This window comes from Uloborus diversus, chromosome 2 (genome assembly GCF_026930045.1).
Source record: "Uloborus diversus isolate 005 chromosome 2, Udiv.v.3.1, whole genome shotgun sequence".
NCBI lineage: Eukaryota > Metazoa > Arthropoda > Arachnida > Araneae > Uloboridae > Uloborus > Uloborus diversus.
The window spans coordinates 218589544-218615836 of NC_072732.1; the positions used below are offsets into that span (position 1 = coordinate 218589544).

The window sequence follows — 26293 nt, forward strand, 5'->3', positions numbered from 1 at the left end:
CAGACGATTTTTTTTTTTTTTTTTTTTTGACAATGAAAATTATTTCTTTATGTTGACATTTTATTGTTTTTTTTTATTTTGGTAAGTGCATTAATTCGTTTAAAAAATTATTTTTGGCAACAGGGGAAAAAGAAACGATTTTTTTTATATGATGTATTTATTTTAATGAACTTATTATTATTTTTTCGTTTTGAAAGCTGTTAAAAAAAATTTTTAATGGAAAGAAGTGTATTAGCTGCTTTGTTTAAAAGGTGCTGCTATTTTATTTGTTCGTTTTTTTGAAGAAAAGTAAGGAATATTTTATTCCTAGAAATCAGCTTAAAATATTTTTAAAAATATGTTTGAAAAAATTTTCGATTTTAGCTATTTTTGAGAATTCTGATCAGGTACTAGAAAGTAGTATGGGTATACGGGAAAGTAGGCTCGTCTAGTTCTAGACGGAACTTCTTGTTGTCTTCAGGTTTTCGTGGGATTTTAACATTTTTCTGAATTTAATGAGTTTTTTTCTGAAACTATTTTCTACGGGAAAAATTGCAGGATTTTTATTTTGTTTTAATTGTGATGCATATTATGATCTGTTTTTCATAGCAAGTATTTTAAATCTTTGCAAATAAAATAAGATTTCAATTCAAATTTCAGGGGTTGGTGAACAGCAGTGATCACAAGGGGGCATAGCCCCCTTGCAAACTGAATTTAAAAAAAAAAATCTATTTTGAGGCAAGGAGAAGAAAATGAATAGTGATTCTCTTAAATATTTGTTTCTTTTCATTGAGAATCAATACTTTCTCTTACTTTGCAATCTGTTTTTGTAGATGACTCCGAGTCCAGTACAAGGTCTGAGTCTGCATCAAAAAGGTGGCAGAAAGACATGACACAATTGACTATCTGTTTGGACTGCAAAGGCCATAAAGAGTAGGTTATTCAGCTTCCTTTTTGTAGTTGCCAGCTTTCCCCTGTCACTTCAGATGATTTAAATACTCCTCGGTGATATAGGTTATGATTTAGTATTTTTTTTTTATTTTCCAGACAAATCACAGACGTATGTATCACGAAGGATCAGAAGTACATTTTTTCCGTGTCTCAAGGTTTGTTAACTTTTCTTCTCTCTACAATGTTCATCCTATTTTGCCATGTTTAAGTTTTATCCTCTAAGCTACAGCAAAACTCTTTTACAATCTTATTTTAGCAGCTTAGAATTTCCAATGCAGTCAAAAGTAGCACGATGTTTATTGGGAGAAAAAAATGCATTGCAAAGCCAAAGACAACTTCTTGTCACCTTTCCAAATTTTTTCCTATGCCAGTCTTGGGTGCCCCCTTCCCCTCAACTCCTTTCTCATGAACTCACAGTTGTTAGGAACAGTATTAGTGTATCCAAAAAAAAAAAATGTTTTAATTTACTAGTAAATTGAAGTGTACATAGTTTAAACTGTAATTAATACTTATTCTCATTTACAACACATTTTTTCATGTGTTTACCAAAATTGTCATGTAAAATTGTATAGTAGGAAAGTAGTTCATACAAAAAATAATTGAATAAAAAAAAGTATTTTAAAATATGAGACATTTTAATGTTTATATTGATCTATTATATAATAGAACTTTACTACACTGTTATCTTTATTGTTGTGTGATTCATAAAATCACTTCCACTTGTTTCTGCTTTTCATATTCTAAATAGTTTAGAAAAAAAATTTGGGGCTGTCCCACCTAACCCTTAAATGCATGATTTTTTAAAAACACTTTAGAATATGTTCTTTGGCTTATGACTTTAAACTTCTGTTCAAGTCATAAAAAAAATACTTTAACTTTGGTATGGTTATTGATTAAACAATCACTTAGCAGCATCAGACTAACTGAAAAAACAACAAATAGTTGAACATCAAATGTCCCAAAGCACCCATAAAAACTACAAAAATGCGTTACTATTCAAGTAGCAGTAAAACTTGATTCATCATAGAATTAAAGGAAGTTGGCATTTTCAAGACACTAAATTAAACATTTTTCCTGCATTTACAAATGCTGAAAAAAGTAATCTGTTTTTGCTTTCCATCAGATTGGTGCATTTAAACTTGCTTTAATAGCATCTTCAGTAATTATTTTCTCGGTTACTGACAACTACAGGTTTACAATTTATTCTTATAATATTTTAGATGATTAAATTGGGTATGTTGCCAAATGATAACACAATGCGTATAAGGGTTAATTGAGTATCTACTGTGCGAGCATGAGTTATGTTCCTATAATGTGACTCAACTTAAGGGAATCTCCCTTCGTTGTAGATGGATTGCTCAAAATGTATTCCCTGGAAGAAAAGAGACAGTTGAGAAGTATCAATGTGTACAACATGGTAAGTGTTCCTCGTTCCATCTGTGCTCTTTGACCTATGTGCTTGTCTCACTGACATGCTGTGTCTCTCCTCACAGGCTCTCTCTTCCTGCTCATTGATGGAAGACGACAGGACAGTTGTTGTAGGCTCTTGGGACAACTACGTGTGAGTGCCCTTTGTTCCGGACTCTTTCGGATCATCCTTTCTGAAATCCCTTTTGCTAAGATGCTTCACTTCCTTATTGTACTATAAACGAGTGTATTTGAGTACTTTGGACGGATGACTTTTGGAAAATTTAAATCAATTCAAAAAGCTCTTTCACTAGATATCAACTCAAGTGTTCTGTAAATTTATTGAAATAAAAGTACGATAGAAAGACCAGTCTTCAGTTTAAAATGAGTACTACAGTGCAATCTGGTTTATTCGAACTAACTGGGACCTAAGACAATCCAGATAAACATAAGTCAAGATAATCCTGGTAGTATGAGAAGTGGGCAAAAAAAAATAAAAAAATAATTTGAATTTTGACATCTTGAATTCAAATTATGTTTTTCGCAATCACGAGTGTATGTATGTAGGCGTGTGTGTTTGTGTGGGGGGGTATGTGTGTTTGTGTGTAGTAGGTATGTGTATGTATGTGTAGGCATGTGTGTTTGTGTCTGTGTGCTGGCATGAGTGTGTGTGGGAGGGGGGTATGTGTGTATAGGCATATGTGTTTGTGTCTGTGTGCAGGCATGAATGTGTGGGTAGTTGTGTGTATGTGTGTGTATGTTTTTGTGTATGTGTAGGTGTCTGTATGTAGGCGTGTGTATATGTGTGTGTGTGCGTAGTTCTGTATGTATGCGTGTGTGTGTAGGACATGGATGCAACCTGGAGAGTGCTTTCGCTATAGGAGCAGCATCATGAGGAGCCGGTCAACGGTGATGCTGCAGAGGGTGGCGGTGGGAAAATAAAATGATAGGACGCTAAAAACAGTCAAGTGAAAGCAATAAGCAATCGTGATTGCTCAAAAAAATAAATAAGAAAATCTGTAACAAAATTACATGTGATTGTTTCACATGAGCACTTTATTATTTTCAGTTCAGCTGCAGTGATGATGGAATGATACTCCAATTATGCCATAATGCTTGTTAGATGATTACAATTTATTGTGTGATCTATGCAGGAGCCGGTACATTAAATCAGAGTAAAAAGCAAATTTTTGGCATGCTTATAGTTTGTTCTTGCTGTCGTAATTCAAAATTATTATTTAAGTGGATTTAATTTTTGTTTTTAACTCTACAAATTTGACCTGGATGAACCAGAGTTCTGGATAAATGGGGATTGGATAAACGAGGTTTTTTGTGATTCCAATGATTCCAAAATTCTGATTTGAAAATAAATGTTGACAAATTTTGTTGACATGGATTTTAAGAAAGCAAAATTGGCCAAATATTAATTTTGCTTGCATGCTAACCATTGGAAAGAAAGATATTTGCTTCTTAACATGCTAGTTTACCAAACAATGTTCATGAAGCAGTGAAAACTTTTATTAAGCTGTTTTTTTTTCAAGGTAATAGATAGACAATGTTTGTTAAAATAAAGTTTCTGATTACTCTTAATGAATCATTGTGGGTTCTTAAAATTACTTTTGCTAAACAAGTAACATTTATGACCTTGACCATTCTTGACCTTGAATTAAGAATTGCCGTACTTTCCAAAACAAATTTTCAATGACATATCTGTATGTTTTCGGTTAATTTTCAAATGTTGATATTTATCCATTGCAGATATCTCTATAATGTGGAATACGGAAAACTGTTGGCCACCACCATGGCTCACGATGATTCTGGTAAATGTTTTCTTAATTTTTCCTCTTTTATCTACATTAAAATCAAACATAATTCTTTCACTTCATCAATGTAAAGATATTGTCATAACATTGATGATGTCCTTTATGTCTTTGTGCAGCATTGCTCCAAGTTTTGGAAATTTGTGTGTGTTTGGAGAGCGAGGGGGGGGGGGGAGCTCATGCTTGTAACCCAAAAGTGTGGAGGATCCGAGAAGAGCTAACGTTCAAAATGTAACCCTATTGAAAATGTACAGGAATTTTTTTTATAAGAATGATATTTTATGTGCGAAATTATCAACTTATTGTGTTATGTTACATGAAAAATGTTCAAAAGCCTTTTTATGTTAAAATATGATTTTCACTCTGAGGGGACCTGAAATTTCTCAAATCTATTTACTTTGTTATTGGTTGATAGCAAATCACATGATCCATGACGGTATGACCAATGAAATTCTTTCTTTGGAAATAAATATTGTTGTCTTCTTTTTTCCTATGTTTTGATTTATGCAAAAATTGGAATTGTTTCTTACTACCCAACTGGTCTCTTTTCCACTTAAATTTTTTTAGTTTTAACTCCCTAAAAGTCTGTTTCTTCGAAATCTGGTCTCTTTTCCTTTTTTACTTTTAAAATTTAATTTCAGTTTGAATTTTCCTGTAACCTACAACCTTTTTTTATTAATTGCATTTTTTTCAATTTGTAAATTTTGAATCAAATAGAGGCAACAAAAGCTGGAGCTCAGTACTGGTTATGCATATTGCATTCATTTGGCATAGTGTTTGTTCTGTCAAAAGTAATTTAAATCAAAAGTAATTTTGCATCCAATCAATCAGTAAAAACTAACCTATCATTTAAATAATGGGCAAAGTAACTGATTACTAATTACTCCCCGTCAATTAGTGGATTCCTTATTTTAACTTTTAAACATTAAGATAAATGTCTTTTTGGTAACTTTTATGTAAGAACTGAGATCCCATTTTTTTCTATAGAGACAAACTAAATGTCTGTTGGGAGCCCTGTGTTTCATTTTATTCATATATTCAATTTGTTTATTTGTTTTATAATTTAACTAGAGGACCCGACAGAGGTTGTTCTGTTCAAACTTTGTAAATTGAAAAGTTCAATAAACTATGAAGTGTTTGAACCGTTTTGTTGAAAAAAATAAGTAAAAAGAAAACTTTTAAGCTGCTTGGTGTCAGAATGCGTATATTTATTACAACTTGATTTAATCTAATGCCCACTGAGCAGTTGTTTTATTAACTGTTTTTTCTCCCATACTTGATGGTTTGTTCCTTCAACCATTCCCAGAGGATAAAAAGCTTCCTCAGATATTAAGTGTAAAAAACTAACTACCCATCTAGAACAAACGGGAAATCCCTCTGCAACATCCCCCATATGAAAAAGAATAAAACAATCAAAAGGATATTGTTTCAAAAAATGATCAATGTAAAACAGTTCTCTGAATAAGTGAAAATCACCTATCCCCCCCCCCCCTCCCGATGTAAAATAAACACATTCTTCAACTAAAAGGACTAAAAATTCTTTAAAAACGGAAAACAATTCTTTGCAATTTGAAATATTTTGGCAAATAAACAAAAAATACAATAAATTACATTAACAGTAGCTTTAAAATAACAAATGATCACGTAATTCTATTGTTTATGGCCAAGGTCGCCAAGCCACCATGTTACTGTAATCCATCCGATCAGTGAGGGAAGCTAACTCCGGCCGATTAGCGGTCTGATCTTTTGAGCGAAAACTTTTAAAACTTCATATATTGCCTAATTTGTTCTTTCCACCAAAGATAAAGATCTTCCATTGAACTGATCTTTTGTGTGCAGAACTACACTGTTGTAATTTATCTGGACGGAAATAAAATTTGTTTCGTCTTTAAATTACATAATCGTTTCCTTTAATAATGTATTGATTAGTTAGATAATCCCTAAAGTATTTTTTACATTGGTGCCAATGCCAAAACTCAGATGGATTTCAGCCGAGGAACAAATGTTGCGAGGTACGGTACTTTCTGATCATTTGGTTAGGAAAAACTAAAGCACCGATCCGGTCACATGGTTCAACTGCAATGACAGAACACATGTTTTTCTTGAACCTTCCAGTACTTTATTTCAAAATATATCACGGGAACTAAAATCGTTGCTTTCAAGAGAAATAAAGGCTTCTCTCTTTCTCTCTCTCTACGTTTTATCTATTCTCAATTGACATATCACAGTACGAAATTTCATTACAAAAAGCAGAACTGGCTTTCTTATTGTCCTTTGGCAAGGGGTTAAATATTTATGTCAGTTCTCGCTCAACAATAGATTGAAATAAATATTAATCATTTGGGAGATATAACCATCCAGTGTTTAAATTAATTAATTAATAAACAAAAACGTTTCCGATTCGATCCATCGCTCTTCGAAACCATGCTTGCCACAACTTAATTACACACAAAAAATTTGATCAAAATCGGTCCAGCCGTTTAAAAGCCTTATGGTAACAAACGTCCGCATAGGAGATTTTTGTATATTAAGATATATTTCTTTGTTTCTATTTAATTATTAATTTGTTTAAGGATTATATTTTATTTTATTATTTATTTTTATTTTTGTGCACTTTTTTAGATCCTTTATTATAACCTTTTATTGAAAATTCTTTCAAATTGAATATTCTTAGCATTTTATTAGGTTACTATTATTTAACTTAAAACACTTAAAATGCTTATGAATGATTTTTCTTGAAATCACATTTAGCTTAAGAGTTTTTCACACTAAAGATTATCAAATAAATTCATTTAGAATATTTATTATCATTTTTCATACTGTAAATGAACTATTATTATTAGTGACGCATTAAAGAAATGCTTCTTGACGAAAACTTTTTTCTTCTTATGACCATATTTCATGGATTATATTTGTTCTTTCTATCATTCATGCAAAATTAAGTGCTCACATCCTGCTAATTTTAATGACTAATTACTTGTTTGTCAATTTCAGTGACTGATGTCTTCTTCAGCAACAATCTGCTTGTGACTGCATCCATGGATTCCACTGCAAAAGTAGTCATCAATATCTTCTGAGTTCATTAATACAATTGTGGGGTTCATACACAATCCTTAGGAAACCCTTTCGTTTCAAATGCTTAAAACTCTTTAAATTAATATACTGCTCCTTGAAAAGTCCTTTAAGTATCCCAAATAAAAAGGGCGCCACTTGAAATAAAATAGTATTTTTATGTTTCATAACTGAAAGGCAAACGGGGGGAAAATAGGAATCATCTTCAAAAAATCTTGGATGGTGAGATATGAAACGTATAGTAATTTTTTAAACATTTTAAACGGAATTTTGTATTTTTTGATTGATACTAGATTCTGATCAATTAAATGTTTGTTAAATACTAAACTTCACCTCTGGGTAACAAAAGTGCCATCTAAAACCTTCATTGACTCAATCATATGTACTTGTTGATTAAATGAATAGTTTATGTATTTAAGAATAATATTCCATTAATTTAGGCAGGGTGGTGTTAAAATCTGAATTTTAAGGGAAGTTGCATTTTTAAGAGAAGAGACACATTGCTTTGCTACATTTTCATTTCTGTATATCATTTCCTCAGAAACTATAAATAATGTGTACGCAAAATTTTTATAACATTTTGATATTAATGCTTTGTGTACTTATACACTTCGATTCCTTATTGCAAGAAGAGTTCTTTTAATTAATTTTTTATTCTTGGTGACTTTGAAAACTGAAATTTTCAGCTTAATTCTTTGAAAATGATAGCCACAATAAATCTTTTCACATATTTTGCCTACAGGGAAATTAATTCTTGTGTTAAAATAATAAATGTTTTGCAAAAAGTCTCATAAAAAGCTCAAAACTGTAACTTATATATATTTTTCGAATAAGATATTTGAACCTTGAAAAACTGTCTTTTTTTTTCTTCAGAAAAATATTTTAAAAAATGGGGAAACGCATTTTACAAAAATGAAGCATTTAAATAACTGAAGAATAAAAATTTAAATGTTTCTATTAATGAAAATTAAGTTTTTATATTATGGATTAATGAAAACCAGATTTGGATGGAGTTGTATCAATTTCAATTTCTATGAGTGGGTGTGAAATAGAAATACTTTTGTTTATAGTAGCAGCGCTTTTATGCCACATCTACTTAAAGTGTTTTATAAAATAAAGAGGTAGATATGCTAAACTTTTATGATTTATGTACATGATATACCATTGTAAAGAGGACTTAATTTGAAAGAATTAACAGAAAATCTATTTTTATTTTTTTCTTAACTGGTATCCATAAAACTTATTGACAGAATTGGTATTTGTTTTAAAAGAAAACAAAATAAGCTACTTCGGTATGATGTCAATATCAAGCTCACTGATTTTATAGACAAAGAGAATTTATAATGTTTTAAAACATTCTAATTTTTTCTAGGTATGGTCCTACGAGCTTGGTGAAAGTGCCCGCCCAAATTTCTCATTGAGTGTGAGTATTATTTTTTGCAGTTTCTTCCTGAAAGTAATAATTTTAGTAATAATTTAAACATAGCTTTATCTCCTGGTAGTCAGTGAACTAATTGAAACTTTTTGCTTGCTTGTAATCATGTGATCTTAATACAATGAATTTGTCATTGCAAAAAAAAATTTTTTTATTTGAGTCACAGTGTTATTTTGAAGCAATGAGATGAAATATGTGTGTACAAATTGCTCCTACAGCTCAAAAAAAAAGAAAAAAAAAAGCTTTTTAAAAGTCATTCCCTACTGTAGAGTCAAAGAAGTAGAGAAATGTCTGAAAAAGCAAGAGACAGTATGCAAACCAGGAAAAAGTTAGATTTTTCATGTTGATTTATCAGTAAAAATGTAATGAAAATATTTTCATTGAATATTATATAGTCTAAATATTCAGTAAGTTACCCCCCTATAGCCCTGGCTATAGGGCGGTAACTTACTGAATATACCTGCCTTGCCATCAATATTCGAGTTGAACCGAACCATTGTTTCGGTCACTCATCTGTCAGTCCTAATTCTGTATTAGCTGCCAGTTTGTTTGGCACTCTTGGCTTCCTTAAGAGGTTTTCCACCTCCAGCTCAGTCACTTCTATGCCGGGCTGATGAGTGCTAATAAGCATGAAACTGCAGTCCTCGGCTGGAATTGACTGAACTGGCGATGTATTTCATGTATTATATAGTCTAACCTGCCACAAGCCATTACACAATAATTTTTAAAACCAATACTAAAATCAACATTATTAAAACACAATATAGCAAAAAACATTACCAGTGCTTTTACTTTCCAAACATCCATTTTCATCCTAAAAAAAAGTGATTGAACCTATGACCTTGAGCAATCAACTATAGCCACAGAGGAAAACTGACCTTTAAGGTTTTGCACCTTCCATTGTGCGAAAGGTTGAAACTGAGCATTAAAGGGTCAGTTGTAGTCTAGAAAAGAGGGAAGCTTTGTAATTAGCACCTTCAACGCCATCACTGTGAAATTAAATGAGCGCAATTTAAGTTTGCTAAAAACACTATTGTGAAAAACACTTGGCGGAAAGTTTAATTGTTCAACTCACCAACCGGTGGTGTGATTGTAGTTGTCAGTGATTGTATTTTGACACCTCAAAAAGTATCCCCAATGTCTAGTAAGGTAGTTCAAAATTGCAAAGGTGAAACATTTTTGAGTCCTTCCAACCAGGGTTGGCTTTCTGCCGGCAGAAACTAGTTTTTGCCGTGCCAGTGGCAGAAACTGGTTATAAACGGTAAAAACCGGCAGAAACTGGCAAAAACTTAACAGCGTCTTTAATAACTAAAGTAATTATTAAATGATATTTGTTTAAGTTAGCTAAAAAATTAAACTTCATTTCATCATTTTAAAAAATAAAATCCTATGCTAGTGCCCTTGATTTAGTTCAGAAAAGGAACTTTTCAATTGCAGATGCTCGAAAAATTTGGATTAATATAACAAAGGACGAGAAATAATACGGGGGCTCAGGAAATAGGAGTGACATATAGAATTAAAGAGGCATCACTGATTGTAATTTGCTTGCTTATATACTTCATCTAAATTGCTTGTGATTGAAATTATTCTGTGCTGCAAGAAAGTGCCAGAATTTTACTTGCCAATATTAATGTAGATTTTGTCGCTATGTCACAGCTTTATAAAACAAATTGGCCCTATTTCTCAAAACTTATTTTTCCAGTCAAATTTTTACCATTACCCCAGTTACTACATGGTGGACCAGTTTAGAAAAATATGCAATAGATGAAAGTTTCACAAACATTGCTTGTTCCTTGATGCATTTTCTACTAGCTCTTCTGTAGCAAGAATATTTTAAAATTTCTTGTTTGTGCACATTAAATTGAGAAACTGTTTAGAGTTTAGAAAACACCTTTTCTAAGAGGCAACTGCAGGGTTAAAACAATGTCACATTTAAGTTTTAACTGTGATGATATTGTAATTAAAGTGTGCTTTGGGGGGGGTTAACAACTTATTTTTTTTTCATGCATTTTCTATTGTATGTCAGTAATTTTTTTTTGTCATTTTGTAAGTTTTTGCCAGTTTCTGCCTCAAATGTGGCAGAAAGTGGTTTTTGCCATGCCGGTTTTAACCGGTTTTTACCAGTGGTTTTAACCGCCTCGGCAGAAACTTTCCAACCCTGCTTCCAACACATTCGTTTCCAATGTATTAGAAAATAAGTGGGACAAAATTTTATAGCATTTCAATAACATTTAGAGGTAGCTCAAAGCAGATGAAGTTTGCATCATTAACGAATATAAGTACATTGACAGAGAACCAAACTAATCACAAATTATGATTGCTATTGACATTAACAGAAATTATGTTATGAAATTGCTATTTTATGTACGCTGTTTCAACATTAGCCACGAAATATATTCTGTAAATATACTAATGTTTTTTTTTTTTTTTTGTAAGATGTTGTAGTTAATGCAATTCTGTATGATTCTCTGTAAGTTGACAAAGGGTTGTACTTTGACGAAAGGAGCATCAATACTGACAAAGGCAGGGGCGGTATTTCAGCATTTCATTTGGGGGGGGGGGGGGGGATCGAGTTTCTTAAACATGAATTAACTCAGTATAGAACAAAACACATATTGACTAACAGCTAGTAATCATGATAGGGGGGGGGGGGTGATTGTATAGTTAAAGAGCCCCCAGAAATGATATTTGTTGATGTGAGATTTTTTTTTTTTCAAAAATATGTATTTCTAAAGAGTATCTATGAAAGCATACTATGCATTGAGCAGCTGAAATGTGTTTCTAGCAGGATAAAGTGATGAACGCTCATTAAATAGACACACTTAAAACATGAGTGTAACAATGAATGTAAAGTACCAAGGCATGTTTCTGTGAAAATCATGCATCCACACCACTGCACGGGCCTCTCATAACCATCGTTACACAGAGCACACAAGAACAAGCTATTTAGCCTATATGACGAAATTACGTCTTTAGATAACATTAACCATGATTCCTCATCAGTTTTTTCTGTTCTGAAAAGGCCGGTAAAAGCTTGACGAATTTCTAATATTTTAAAAAACGGAAAACACTTGCTCATGTCTGGAAATGGGTGGAGTTATGGTCAACCATTATGGATAACAAGCAAGATTGTTTTTCTTGAACATTGATTTGCGATTTACATAAATTAAATTTGCTCATTTTTATCATTCCTCTCAAAAAATTTGGGGGTGCGACCGCCCCCTCTCGACCCCCCTATTTGCCGCCCCTGGACAAAAGCAACAGCACCTCTTTACTGGTACACAAAAATGAAGAAATTCTTAGTTCTGGAATGTCAACAGCACATTATGGAATTAATTATTGGTGCCGCTTTTAATAAGTGCATTGGGTTCTTTTCTGTATCAGAAGTTTTTCTCTATGTACGATTCCAGGGCTACTGGGAGTTCATTGATAAGTATAAATGCATTACAAGTCTCAATAATAAGGAAAAGTGGCTTATGTAAAGGACGATATAATACTTTAAAAAAAAAAAAATGTTGTATGACTCCTACTCAAGAGATGATAATTGAGAATTGATTTTAACAGTTCTGGATAAAAATCCTTTTTTCAACCTATACTTTTCTTCTGAACGAAAAGTGCCGTATGGTCACTCCGGCATCCCTGATAATGTGTATGCAAAATTTCCTGATGGTTGATTAAGCAGTTACGGCGTGAAAAAGTAACAAAAAAAGAACCAAACCATAAAACAAAACAAAACAAAGTCACTTTTGCATTTGTAATATTAGTAAGCTTTCATACAAGTGAACAAAATGAACGTACTAGTATGCATATGTAGATTCAAACAGTCAGTGAGTTCTTTGTGTAGATTTTAAATTTTACTGGTTATTCACAGGCGGAGTTGGACCATGAGGCCAGCGTTCTCTGCCTTAGTGTGAACGAAGGAAGGACCCTGTTGGTGACTGGTACTTGTACCGGATACCTCTACATCTGGGACCTGGTCTCCTTCTGCCTTGTGGGCCAGCATCTCTGTAAGCGGCCTTTATCTTGTATCCACAGCATTATCTGCGCAAATTATTATTCTTCTTTGACAGTAGCACACTCTTGGACCAAAAAGAGCAGAAGCCTAACCAGAAATGGTTTCTGGAGAACAGTAAAATTGCCTCCCACCCCTAAAATGTTTTGCAATATTGTTCTTTTTAAAGTTTATTAAATAGTTTTTTTTTTTTTTTTTTTTTGCATTGTACTAAGGTAATAATTTTTTATTTGTACCATTGAGCTTGTTTGTATGAACTAAATTCAGTCAACATCCTTTCTTTGAAGCGAACGTTTTTTTCATGTCTTATTTTCTATTAAATAAAAGCTATTACTGAATTCTCCTTAATACATTAATCTCTGCAATTTTATACAAAATGGTTAATTTTTTTCCTTCAGTTTTTCATATAGAAAAATCTTAAAGACAAATATAATTCTTAAGTTTTCAAAATTTTTATAATTACCCAAGGTTAGATTTATAAAGCATTTTTTCTTCTGTTTTATGTTTCAATCAGGGGTGAATTCATGAAACTTTCAGCAACAGATCGCCAGTGAGAAACAGAGCATTTTTTAAGGAATTTTTACTAGGCGACACAAGCTTTATCATAAAGGCTGTAACATTCCCTATAATTTTCCTCTTTTTTCAACAAACGTGTGTATATATCGTCTCCTCAAAGTAGTATTTCTGTAAGAACTTTTTGTTCTGAGGTGACTCCATGGAACTTCTGATTTAAGAGGAAGCCGATATGAACCTAACGTAAGTATAATATTAACACCGAAGTAAAGGGGGTCCGGGGGTTTCTCCCCCGCAAAATTTTCGAATTTGTAGTCTTAAAAACGCATTTTAGACGATCTTTGGTAATGTTAGGGGAGGAGGTTTGATGGCGCTCACTTGTCTATTTTTCGAAATTGTAGCTCTAATAATGCAGTTTTAGACGCTCTTTTTGATGATGTTAGAGGGAGGAGAGATTTGAGGGCCCATCCAAGACAGTTTTTCTGATTTGGAATCTTTGAAATGCATTTAACTGTCTTTCGCAATATTAAGCGCTCGGGTGCGAGCCCCTCCCCCCGCCCATTTTTCGAAATTGAAACCTTAAAAACACAAACATAATGTCGAATAATGTTCAGAAGAGAGAGGTTCGAGGGGTTCTCTGGCGGATTTTTTTTTTTGCAATTGTAGTGCTAAAAACGCAATTTAATACGATCTTTTCGTGATGTTGCTTGGAGGAGAGATTCAAGGGCCCGCACCAAGAATTTTTTTTAATTTGCAGTCTTCAAGATGCATTCTAATTATCTTTTATAATGGTAGGGCAAAAGAGGTTTGGAGCGCACCCAAGGATATAGTTTGAAATTGTAAAATTGTAGCTCTAAAAAGGCTGTTTTAGACGATTTTTGGTGATGTTAAGGGGAGGAGAGATGAAAAAGCCCATCCCAAGGAAATTTTTCTAATTTATAGACTTAAAAACGCATTCTAGACTATCTTTGGTAAGGTTAGAGTTTGAAGAGGTTCTGAGGTCTACTCCCAAATTTTTAACAAATTGCAAATTTAGGCAATCTACTGGGGTGCTCACCCCCCCCCTAAGAGCAAGGTTGCACCCCCTTAAATATCGTGAAGACCCCCACAAAAGTAAGAGCCCCCCCAATGAGAAAAATACCCGTCAAAACACAAACACGCCCTAAAAAACTTCAATGGCGCAATCTGAGCTATGACCCTCCCCCACCGATTTCTATGTTGCAATATTATCTCCAAATTTGACGAATCGTCAGCAAAATTTGAGGTTTGAGGAACACAGAATTTTTGGGGAGATTACTCTGACATCCTTATGGGGCGCCCCTGAATGTAAAACGTCATCATTTCTTATAAGCTTGGCAGTTTAAGTTTATAGAACCCTTTTTTTTTTTTTCGTGTTTTTGAGTGAAAGATTTTTTTTTTCTTTTAGGGGAGGGGGGGGGGGAGGTGGCAAATTTCAAATCTGCCTTGGGGTGGAATGGAGCTAAATTCGGCCCTGCAGTTCTGTTAATATTTCTAAAACATATGATCAGGGCCGCAAGCAAGTAGCTAGAATTTTGTCAAGGGGGCGGGCGGTCCAAGACGGAATGAACTTTAAAAATGAGGGAATACTGAATAAGAAGCTTTAGCTGTTAATTATATTAATTAGTACTATTTCAATTAAAACTAAAGTTGTTAATGCATGATAAATAGCTTCAAATTATTTAGCAAATCAAAATTTTAAGGCATTAATAAAAGGTAATTAATCAAAAAAAAAAATTTAATCATCACTAGATAGTATGAAATGAAGTCTCCAAAAAGCGTCTCACATAAATTCCCGAATACGGGGGGGGGGGGGGGGATTACCCGCTCATATTAACAGTTTTTATCGTTGGGAAATGCAGATTTTTCTGCTCTCTATGCAATTTTTTTCAATTCTCTAACTTACCTATGGTGGGAATTATTTGCGTTAAAAACGCGAATTTTTCAAAGCTTCGCTGCACTTCAGGCACTTTGGGGTAGGTTATACTTTTCAAATCCTTCGTTTCTTTCTTTCTTTTTTATTTCAATTTCTTAAAAGTATTTTATTTTGTTGTGATCCATAATCCTGCCTAGTTGTGAGTTTCCGAGACACAGCGGACAAATTCGTGGCAGTTCGTGATTGTGAAAAAATTATATAGTTCGCAATCACGAATTGGTATAGGACCCTACTCGTTGGGTTTGTTGTTTATTCAAATGGAACGGGAATGGTCCAGAAATTGGCACCCGTGGTGGTACTGGTTATTTTTTACAATAGGTAGTACGAGGCATATCCATAAAAAAGAAATGGTATTTAGGTTCTGGTAATAAAGATTAAGATTTTTATGGCCGATATCCACCAGTACACTAAGCATAAAGATTATTTACAGTGTGTAACGTTATGCATTTTTATTTTTTATCAAACTTAAAGATGAGTATTAGTAATCTGTAAATATTAAAGACGATTAGATGACGTTTCGCTGTTTAAGTTAATCTATATAGGCGTTTTCTAATGAAAAAAAAAATTTTTACACACACAAAAAAAACTTTTTTTTGAATATAAAGTTTGCTTGAGTTAAGGCCTGAAATAAATATGAATAAAATCAAACCGCAGAAGATTTGTAACTATGACGAAGAAAATTTCACTCTCTAAATAAATATTAAAAACAATTGGCGTCACAGAAATCTGAAAAATCAGAGCAGCATCAGTTGTGTTGAAATGAGGATAAAAAGCTATTTGTGATTGCTCAATAACCCTATGACAAACTACAGGATTACTGCAAACACAAGGAGTGTGCAGAGTGACAATATGTTATTTATTCCATGCTATTTTTGTCTAAACGTATTATTTAGATGGGATACCAAAATAAGGTGTAAGACACAAAATTGTAAAAATAAAACACATTTCAAAAAAATGCAATACAACTTACCTATCATTTTTGGAGTGCGTTGAATTTTTTTCTTCTGTATTTCGATTTTTTGAAAGATTTTTCCCTAATTTGAGGAAGAAAAAGTTTGCTATGGACACCAATAATAGATATGCGTTGTGCAACCTCAGAGACTCACAAGTGAGCCCCTGGCACCTTCTAAAAATGTGGTGCTGTCTACAATGGCTCCGCTGCGCTGCGGACAGCCCCTTGCCTGAATATCCCAAGGTGTCACTTTCCTTTCACTATATGGCCCAGGACCTTGATATGGCCTTCCCTCAAAACCATTCCTACAAATGAGAGTGGGACGATTTCGAGAAAGGTTTATAATGGCTACTCATCATTGTTGACGAATGAAACTTTCCCGAGGTTACCTCTGGTGTTGCATGGCTTTCTCCCAGTCCCGGCTTTGTCTGATGCAGTCTGCTCTGGTCTGCTTCCCTCAGGGGAGCAGACTGATCGGAGAAAGCTATGGGTGTTGGGGAAAAAGATAAGCAAACCAGGGCCTGAAACCAAAATACTTCTGCTGTCCCAAGTCAGTGTTCCAGTTCACAGACGCCACAGGCACGAAAAGCTTATCGGCTGTCCTCAAGGGAAGCGCTAATGAGGTGGGGTGCTAATCGATTGTTTAATCTGTCGCCTAGTGGGAGGTGACCCTGGGTGGCACGTCTACTGGCAAGGCCTTTCCACAAGGAAAAAAACTTTCTTTCGGCAAGTACGAGTCAGCGGTTTTAAAGAAAACGATGGGCTTCCTAAGGTTTTAAAGATTTGAAAACCGTTTACAAAAATGAGTGAACCAATCTTGGATTTTCCTATGTCACCAAGTGGTTTGATTTTGCATCATCTAGGCGACAGAATTTTTTCACTACGCGACATTGGTGTCGCGTAGTCCCTATGTTAAAAAATGCTCTGGTGAGAAATATTTGAATCCTGAGTCGTAACTAATTGATACTTATAAGGAGCTATTAAAGCTAAAGCATTAGTTATGTCAAATACATTTTTCTGAAATTTTTTGAGCAATCACGATTGCTTATTGTTCTCACTTGACTGTTTTGATGTCCTTTGATTTTATTTTCCCTCCACCACCCTCTGCAGCATCACCGTCGACCAGCTCCTCACGATGCTGCTCCTATAGCGAAAACCGTCTCCAGGTTGCATCCATATCCTACACACACGCGCATACATTCACAACTACACACACACAAACACATACACACACATGCACCTACACACACAAACACATACACACAACTACCCACACATTCATGCCTGCACACTGACACAAACACATATGCCTACACACACATACCCCCCCCCACACACACATTCATACAAACAACTACCCACACACTCATGCCTGCACACAGACACAAACACACATGCCTACACACACATACACTTACCCCCTACACACAAACACACATACTCCCCACACACAAACACACACGCCTACATACACACACTCGTGATTGCGAAAAACATAATTTGAATTCAAGATGTCAAAATTCAAATTATTATTTTTTTTTAATTTTTATTTCTGTTCGGAAATAGACTTGAGAAAGCAATAATATTTTTTATTGTGTTTACAGATAACTCCTGTTGTTCAACAACGTGCACAAGTTTTGCACACATGCATCATTCTTTTCTTTTTCATAATTAACGGCTCCATATTCAGCTGTCTACATTGCTCACAATTTCATTAGAACTATCTACTGAGAAAGTGAAACAGCTGTAATCGAAATTCTCTCATAATTGCATCACGTTTCGATTAGTTTGCAGAATGTGCATGTCAAAGCAATAGCTTCTGTTGCAGTATGTAGACTTAACCCTATAACAAATAAATTAATGTCCTTTCTTATGTCCTTTGTTTTTCCAGATCACTCTGGTGTCATACATGCCGTCCCTTTTAGCCCAGGTAACAATCGTCTTTTTCTTAAAATTATTTAGTTTATTTTATTTGTATGTTAAAAAGCTGTTCTCAAAGAGAATTTTTTAAGAACTTTTTCTCAAATGTAGTAACAAATTAGTGACGAAAACTTTGCATTTTATCATTAATCTTCATTCATACTAGCTCTGCACATACCAAACTCTGTTTAAAAAATAAAAAACTTATAGGTTGCAAAAGAGAAAAGAGTGGAAATAAATGAAAACAATGATTTCTGATGCTGAAACTTACCACGATAAAGCTTAAAAAACTGCACTTGTCCTGTCTGTGAAGCAGACATTGTTGAAGACGGCTAGTTTATTCATATACTGGTGTACTGACCCTGCATTTTTTTTCTTGATAGAGCATTGCATTGCAATCGATTGCATTTTTGTTGTGATTGAAAACTATGTGCTGATAGTGCTCACTAATAGTTTTCAAGCACAATATATGTTTGCAAGCACAATATATGTACTAAGACTGCTTATTCAAACATAGTATTTAATATTTGGAAATAAAATGTTCTTTTAATAGTAAAATTTGTCTGTCTATCTATGATATGCTTATTTTAATTTTAAATTAATTTTTACTTGTAGCCTAACCATAAGAATAATGTAATAATGAAAATAAATAAATAAATAGGTAGCAAGGAAAAAAGAATTGTGAAACAGGTGTTTTTTTTTTTCTTTTTTTTTTTTTTTTTTTTTGACGCATAAATTGTTTGTGTTCTGGTTCCACAGTTATTTAGATATAAGGTCTTAAAGTCTGCCGAAATGTTTTAAAAATTCGCCAAATTTAAAGACTTTGGGAAAATTGGATGGTGATGCAACTTCACTGTTTCCATGTGCAGAACAACCATCTTTGAAGTATGCAAAAGACATCTTCCATTACTCATCAAAACTCACTAAATTTGGCTACTTTTTTAGAACTTCAGCAGATTTTAAGAACTTGTATTTCAATAACAGAGAAAGGAGGGCAACTGTTTAATGCATTTTAAAACATGTTTTACTCCTTCAATTGCTGCCTATTTAACTGTTTTATTAGGAAAAACGACTACTAATGGGTTTGGTTAAGCATTCTATTCAATTTGGATTGTTGTTGAGCTGTGATTTTACAGTCCTAGTCCATGGAAAAAACTTTCACGGTTTTAGGACTTAGAATTATACTTTTATAGCTGTGAAATTTTCATTCATTTTCAACTATTATTTATAAAAATATTTTGACATAAACTAGAATACACTGGTTTGACCATTTATTGTCCCGCTTGTTCTTTAGATAAGGCAGGGTTGCCAACTGCTCCGCATTTTGCGGAGTAGCTCTGCAAAAATGGCGAAACTCTGCGGCTCCGCAAAGAAGATCTTTTGCTCTGCAATTCCCGACTGAACGCTTTCAAGCTTAAATTTTGCTATGTTATCATAAGGAACATGTAAAATATGGGAAATTAATGATGCTTATACTCAAAGATTGAAATAGTGTTTAAAGCTGTTTTATTAGTTTAAAAAATAATTGTTTTTATACTAGTACTTAAAATGATTATTAAGGCTGCAAAACAATTTTAGATAAGTGGTTTTAGTTATTTGCAGGGGCCAATCCAGGATTTTTTTCTCGCTACCTATTTTTGTGAAAGTATTGCATCATTCTATTTTTGTGAAAGTTTTTTTTTTATCATTTGCACTGTTTTTGTGAAATTTTAGAAAGAGGCATCCTCATTTTTGTAAAAGATATGTAGAATAAGTGAAATTTTAGTTCGAAAAGTGTCAATGTCATCTAGTTTTTTTTTGAGGGGGGGGGGGGGAGCTAAAAACCTAAGAAGTACAAAAAATACCATCGTAGTTTCAGCTTAATGGGCTATGTACTGTGTACAATATAGGAAATTATGAGAAAAACGGTTTCCCAAAACAGATGTTGAAAGATTGCGATACTATAGCACAAATACACTTTGGCGAGAAACAGCTAAAAATTAGTTAAAATACTACAAAAAGGTTTCTATTTAAGCGATTGCTCTTATAAACCAGCTTAGAATTTTATGAGTAAATTTTGTTTTTAAACAGAGAAACAAATTTTATATTTTAAAATGCGAATTTTTGTGAAATTTTCGATGTTTTTGTGAAGCTACTGATTTTATTACTTGACTTTTGTGAAAGTACCGATTTCAAAACAAGATTTTTGTGAAGGTACCGAAAAACGGTAGCAAAACCAGCCTGTATTGGGCCCTGATTTGTATTCATTTTTAAAACAAAATTCCGAGCTGCTCAGCAAAATTTTAAATTGCTCCTCAAAATCAGCAGATGCTTCTCAAATTGTTTCTCCAAGGTTGGCAACCCTGGATAGGGTCATACTGAAAACTAGTGATGGCCATACTAGCTGAATTCAACTTTTTTGTGAAAATACATAAAAAGTATTCAACCGTATTCAAGCACTTATTTTTTTTTACAATATAATCTAATTTCAACTTGACAATTCGAGCAACATTAGAATTAAGAAATGGATACTGACAAATTGCCTTTGAAAGGTTTGTCTGAACAACAACAATAAATAAATAAATAAAACTATTCTACTGCTGCATTTTTTATTTATCCTCTGCCAAATGAAACTTAGTTTTATCATCAATTCTAAATAATAATTTGGAGTAAGAATGGCCAAAAAATCAATTATAGTCATATATGCCCATAACTGAATTTTACTTGACTAGTTGTGGGCACACTAGTAAGAAAGGATCTTAAATATCTTAATGGGAATGAGCACATACCAATAAAACTGTAATCTTATAAGAAAGTGCAACGTTAGGTACCCAAAAAAGATACCCCTTCAAAAACTAAAATGCAAAAAAAAAAAAAAAAATTGCATTTTTCCTTTTTGAGCATTTTTTTTCAAACATGGATAAAACTTATGTTCGAGGAAAATGTGGCGGGGATGTTCTTGAAAGATGCCATTTTGTGAAACTACTGATAGTGTTCCCTGAATATTGATTTCAAGCTTGATATTGACAATCTAATACAAAACTGCCTATTACTGATCAGATGCCCATAACTAGTCATTTACCCTACTTTGATTTTTTCATTATTACACAATTTTATGGTTTCCTGGTAATTATTCTCTGCTTTATTTCTCCTAATATACCACTGATTTTAGTGCAAATGACATTAGAGGTATTTTTGTGAGAAATATATGGCAGCATCATGTATGATATTAAAAAAAAAGGGAAGTTGCACTAGACGTCTTCTCCGTTTTGTAGATGGCCAGAAGGTGGCTACGTGTGGTAGTGACGGAACTCTGAAGGTGATTGACGTGCAGACGGCAACCCTTCTTTTTAGCGCAGAAGCCGGAGAACAGCTCAGGTGAGTTTGTATAAAGTTGAACTCTATGTTATATTTTTAAAGTAAACTGTTTAAGCATAATTTCTGAAGTAATGATCCAATTTGTTTATGGGGGAAGGGGTAGAGAATGATGTCTTAAGATTGATTTGAAGGATTTTACAGCTTGCTAACGGAAAAATATTTTGAGATTTAATTTATATTTACAGTAACTCAAATAGAGCTAGATTGGTCGTTTCAGAGCAAACAATATGTCATTGCTGTGTTGGCCCCAGGCCTGGCCAAGGCCATATCCAGAAATTTTTTTCGGGAGGGGCCCGGATTAGCACATTGTCCTAACACACACACATATAGTATATATAGACACACCAAACGCATAAAAATGTTAACATAGAAGACTTTTTGTCTCGATTTTTAACGATTCCACACTGTTTGGACTGTTGTTATTTTAATTTCTTATTATATTTTTTATTCACCTTGTAGTGGTAAGGATAACAGGAGGGTGTCCCTTTAAGTTGGATATAGAACATCCACAATTTCAGGGGGTCCGGGGGTTCCCCTCCCCCCCCCCCCCCGAGAAATTTTCGAAAAAAAAATCTTTATTTTGAGGCCTTATATTAGGTAATTGAGACTACAAAAATATGAAGAAAAAATAGGCAAATAAAGTCTTTTAAAATTTATACATTCTTTTGCAAATCAAGATCAAGCAAAATAAAAATTGCTTGTTCGACAAATCATGGAACTTAATAGACAGAGAAGAAAAACGAGAGAGGAGAAAAGAGAAGCACTTCGTTATCTGCTCGTATCGGCTTTTAGTGAAGTTTGTTTTTGATCACTCCTCCTACCCCCATTTTTTTTATTTTTCATTAAATGCCCTACAGTATGAAAATTGTACAAAATAGTTTAAAAGAAATGGTGTAGACATTCAGAAAATAAGAACGGAAGAGTAATATTCTGGCCATTTGGACAATTCATACTTTATTTTCTTGATAAGATACAAAATTGAAGAACTTTTCAAGGAATTTCAAAAACTTAAATAATTTTCAAAGACTCTCGAACAGTTGAAATTATTTGAATCTCTTTATTCACACTTTTCAGAAGTTGATTGCAGTCTTACAAAATGATTATAACCTTGTAAGACACACCCGTTTTAAGTTAAAAATAAATGCAACGAAATATTTCTGGAAACAAACTTTTTTTTTTCAATCACAAGTAGTGCAGAAAATGAAAGAGAGTAGAGTAAGTGTTATTTTTTTTCTCATACTACAGGTATTAACAGTATGCAGTAGAAGTAAGAAAAAAAAAAAGCAATAACAAAAGAACTTCCATGATACTGAATTCGGCATTAAATAAATGCAAGACAAGAAACATATCAGTCACAAAAATGATCTTGAAAATTATGCTACAAAAACGCAAGAATCGTGATTTTTGCATTTTTTTACTCAGGATGTATCAAGGAGCTGAATTTGGCACATCTTGGTAACAAGATACTCGCCTAATCGGAAACTAGGGGCCCAGCCTTTGGGGAGGAGGGCAGGGTCGTGCATATAGGAGAGAAGGGACACCTGTTGGCCCGGGCCCGAGCTTAAATGGGGCCCAATATTTTTATACCTAGGGTTGAAAATATGGGTAAACAATATGGAGGGGGCCCAAAAAAGCATATGTGACAGCCCCAAAATTTCTGTGCACGCCCCTGGAGGAGGAAGTGCACAGAAGTCAGTTTGGTAGACTTGAAAAGTAGACTTTTCAAGTCTACCGAACTGACAAAGAGCCTGCCTTAACCCTGGACTGCCCTGAATTGAATTGGGAAAGAGAGCAGGAAGTCCTAATTAAAGGTCTAAATTTCAAGTGTGCCTTGCAGCTAACGAGAACTAGAACTGCTTTTTCTGTATTTTTTCAAAATATTATAAATTTTGAATAGTAGCAAAATTAAGAATAAAAAAAACTTTCTGTCATTTTTCTTTTCTGGCATTAGGAATTTAAAAAAAAAAAAAAAAACGTTCTTCTGTTTTACGGTACAAAACATTTTGTATTTTTTTGTATTTTGGGGGGGGGGCCCCGTCAGGCCCCCCTTCTGGATGCGGCCCTGGGCCTGGCTCCTTTGGTAGGCGACCTAGGCAGCTGCCTAGGACAGCAGATTTTAGGGGCGGCAGAGTACGAAATTGAAACATTTTTTAAAAAGTATGAATATCTGTTTCAGCACCTTAAGATCCACTCTATTTCAATGTTAAAAAAAAGAGTATACCAGTGCTTAGATATGCAAAACATAGTTTAGAATTAAATTAGAAATTCAATTTAATTTTAGAGGTGGCAAATTGCGTGATTTAAAAGTCTTTTTAAAATATTAATATCTGTTTCAGTGCTATAAGATGCAGTACTTTAATGTTAAAAAATATTCTTTTAAGTGTGTACCAGTGCTTGGATATGCAAAACCTAGTTTGGAATACTAGAAACTCACTTTAATTTTAACTTTACTATTATTTTTATTTTTATTAACACACTATTATTATTTTATATCATTATTATTCAAAGGTGTGCCTCCATTTCTCCCGAACTTACTCCCGGAAGTCCTGGGGAAATGAGGTGACACCCTGAAACAGACAGTAACGTGCTTCCATCATTATCAGCGCATACTCTACCTTGATGGCAGAAACTAAAATGCTGCATAGATGTCAGTCATGTGACTGGAGGGTCACTCATGGAACGATATAAAACTTGAATAATTTTAACTTGATTAATTTTAATTACAGTTTTGCTGTTAATTTGATTAATAAAAATAAAATAATTACAGTAGAGTCTCGAAAATCTGAGGTAATTGGGGCTCATGTTCAGCAATCCCACTTTGGATTGCTGAAAGCTCTGATTATCTGGAAAATTCTTCCGGATTAATTTTTTACACTTTTCTGATGATATAAGGAGTAACCCCTTTTACTTCCTTACACAAAAAAAAGTAGAATTGTTGTCGTGAAAAATTCTTACTGGAATTTCAACATAAATTTCGTTTTTAATTACTTCTAAATGAATTTGGACTTTTTCCCATGAAGTCTGCATGTACGTATTTACCCGAGCAAATCCAAACATATACTTTGACCGAATCCATTTCAATGAGTTTTGTCATAACGCTTTTATAATGTGTGCTTCTGAGCATATGTATCTCGCATCCCACAAAAACGGCTCGTTGTAGAAGGTTTCTGTTTCGTCTTTCGTTTTCATTACTTGCGAGGTGTCAAGTTTTGAACCTTCCTGTTTGACTATCATCAGGTATTCTAATATTCCAAAAGGCATGTTTACACAATCTTTGCGGCAAATCAATGTTACTTTCATGCATCAAGTTATCTTCTTCAATGCATTTCGTAATTTATATTATGCAGTCGATGACTACACGTATATCGTGCTACTTAAGGAGTGCTTTTCACAACAACCTCTCAAGGCCTTTTTCATTAGTTACTGTATCTACAGGGTGATTATAATTAACCCTCGTGGGTCCCTCCCATTTCGGTTACACTCAAGACCCTTGGGGTCATATACTACCCCAAAGTTTCCTTTAATAAATTTATTATGATTATTGAATGTAACATGCAATTTTTAAGTTTAAACACTTTTTAATGATAAAAAAATATATATAAAGAATGCAATCAAAGTAAAATTAAATTTTGACTTAAAAATAATAATTTCAGAGCAAAACTTACAATAGCTGTAGATTTATTTACAACTGTTACAGACCTGATACAAATGATTTTTGCAAGTGAATTTCAAACACTTATGACATTTATCACTGTATTTTCTACCCAGTTCTCTTGGACAGAAGTCTTTTTTTTGCATTAGTCTTGCATCTACTCATATTTGAATCTTCCATAGTATCTATTTGTGATTTCTTAACAATTGCTGCGGCTGCTTCAGTTCTTGGGAGAAATTTTCTATTATGTAGTTAAGGGTTATTAGTTCATAACCTAATTCTTCCAGAAAATACCTTCCTCTATTCTTTTTGTTTTCATGGTATGAAGGATTAATTTCACGCCAAACCACAAAAGCATTATAAGCAGATACATCAATTATGTTGTAAAAAAGAACTACTGACCACCGAGCAGTTCCTCTTTTGCAAGTGTAAGTTGCTACTATTTGATCTAAAGTATCAACAGCCCTTTTTGTCGAATTATAATCCAATATCATTGTTGGTTTTTTATCAGATCTATTACTTATATCGCCTTTGTTATGCATGGTGCTAATTAGAGTGACCATTGGCGTCGTCAGCTGAAATTTATTGGGGGGGACCATTCTAACTCTGACATTTTCAAGTTGCATTAAGAAAAATTCGTGTATATATATATATATATATATATATATATATATATATATATATATATATATATATATATATATATATATATATATATATATATATATATATATATATATATATATATACTAGCTGTACCCGACGCGCGTTGCTACGCCAGCAAAAAAATATATCATTATACTAATTTTCATGACAATCGGTTGAACAGGGGAGAAGTTGCTACTCTGCAGTGCCACCTGGTGGCGAGTGGCTTCAATGAGCATATTATGCACCTTCTCCGTGGAAAAATACATTTATATAGCAATTTTCATAATAATCGGTCCAGGTATCAAGTGAAGCCGTGACTATACTCAAATTTTGTACTCACGCAGTTTGCAAGATCAATCAATCGCTAAAAATATCAAATAGAAAAAGTTTTAAATCTCCCCGTTGCATGAAAACAATAAAGAAAGAATTTATTTGTTCAAACTCAAGAAAAATGGCAACAGCTAACTTCTTATCAATGAGATCTTTCACTCGAATTAATTTCTGCAGCCGATCATTTTATTCGTATTTATCCAATGGATTGTAACTTAAATTGGAATAAAAAAGGAACTATCGATCGGATTTTTTTCGAACTGGTCTATAAACATTCCCAGTACCAAAAAT

General features: G+C 33.5%; 1 protein-coding gene across 1 annotated transcript in view; it reads left to right on the forward strand.

Annotated features, from left to right (window-relative positions):
• LOC129216819 (protein FAN-like) overlaps positions 1 to 26293 on the forward strand; it is a 68752-nt gene that overhangs the window by 32417 nt on the left and 10042 nt on the right. Inside the window, exons 22-31 of the mRNA XM_054851036.1 lie at positions 813 to 912; positions 1027 to 1085; positions 2280 to 2347; positions 2424 to 2491; positions 4096 to 4157; positions 7152 to 7213; positions 8602 to 8652; positions 12536 to 12671; positions 17987 to 18025; positions 21270 to 21372. Coding sequence (XP_054707011.1) covers positions 813 to 912; positions 1027 to 1085; positions 2280 to 2347; positions 2424 to 2491; positions 4096 to 4157; positions 7152 to 7213; positions 8602 to 8652; positions 12536 to 12671; positions 17987 to 18025; positions 21270 to 21372 — 748 coding nt within the window. The remainder of the gene's footprint in view (positions 1 to 812; positions 913 to 1026; positions 1086 to 2279; positions 2348 to 2423; positions 2492 to 4095; positions 4158 to 7151; positions 7214 to 8601; positions 8653 to 12535; positions 12672 to 17986; positions 18026 to 21269; positions 21373 to 26293) is intronic.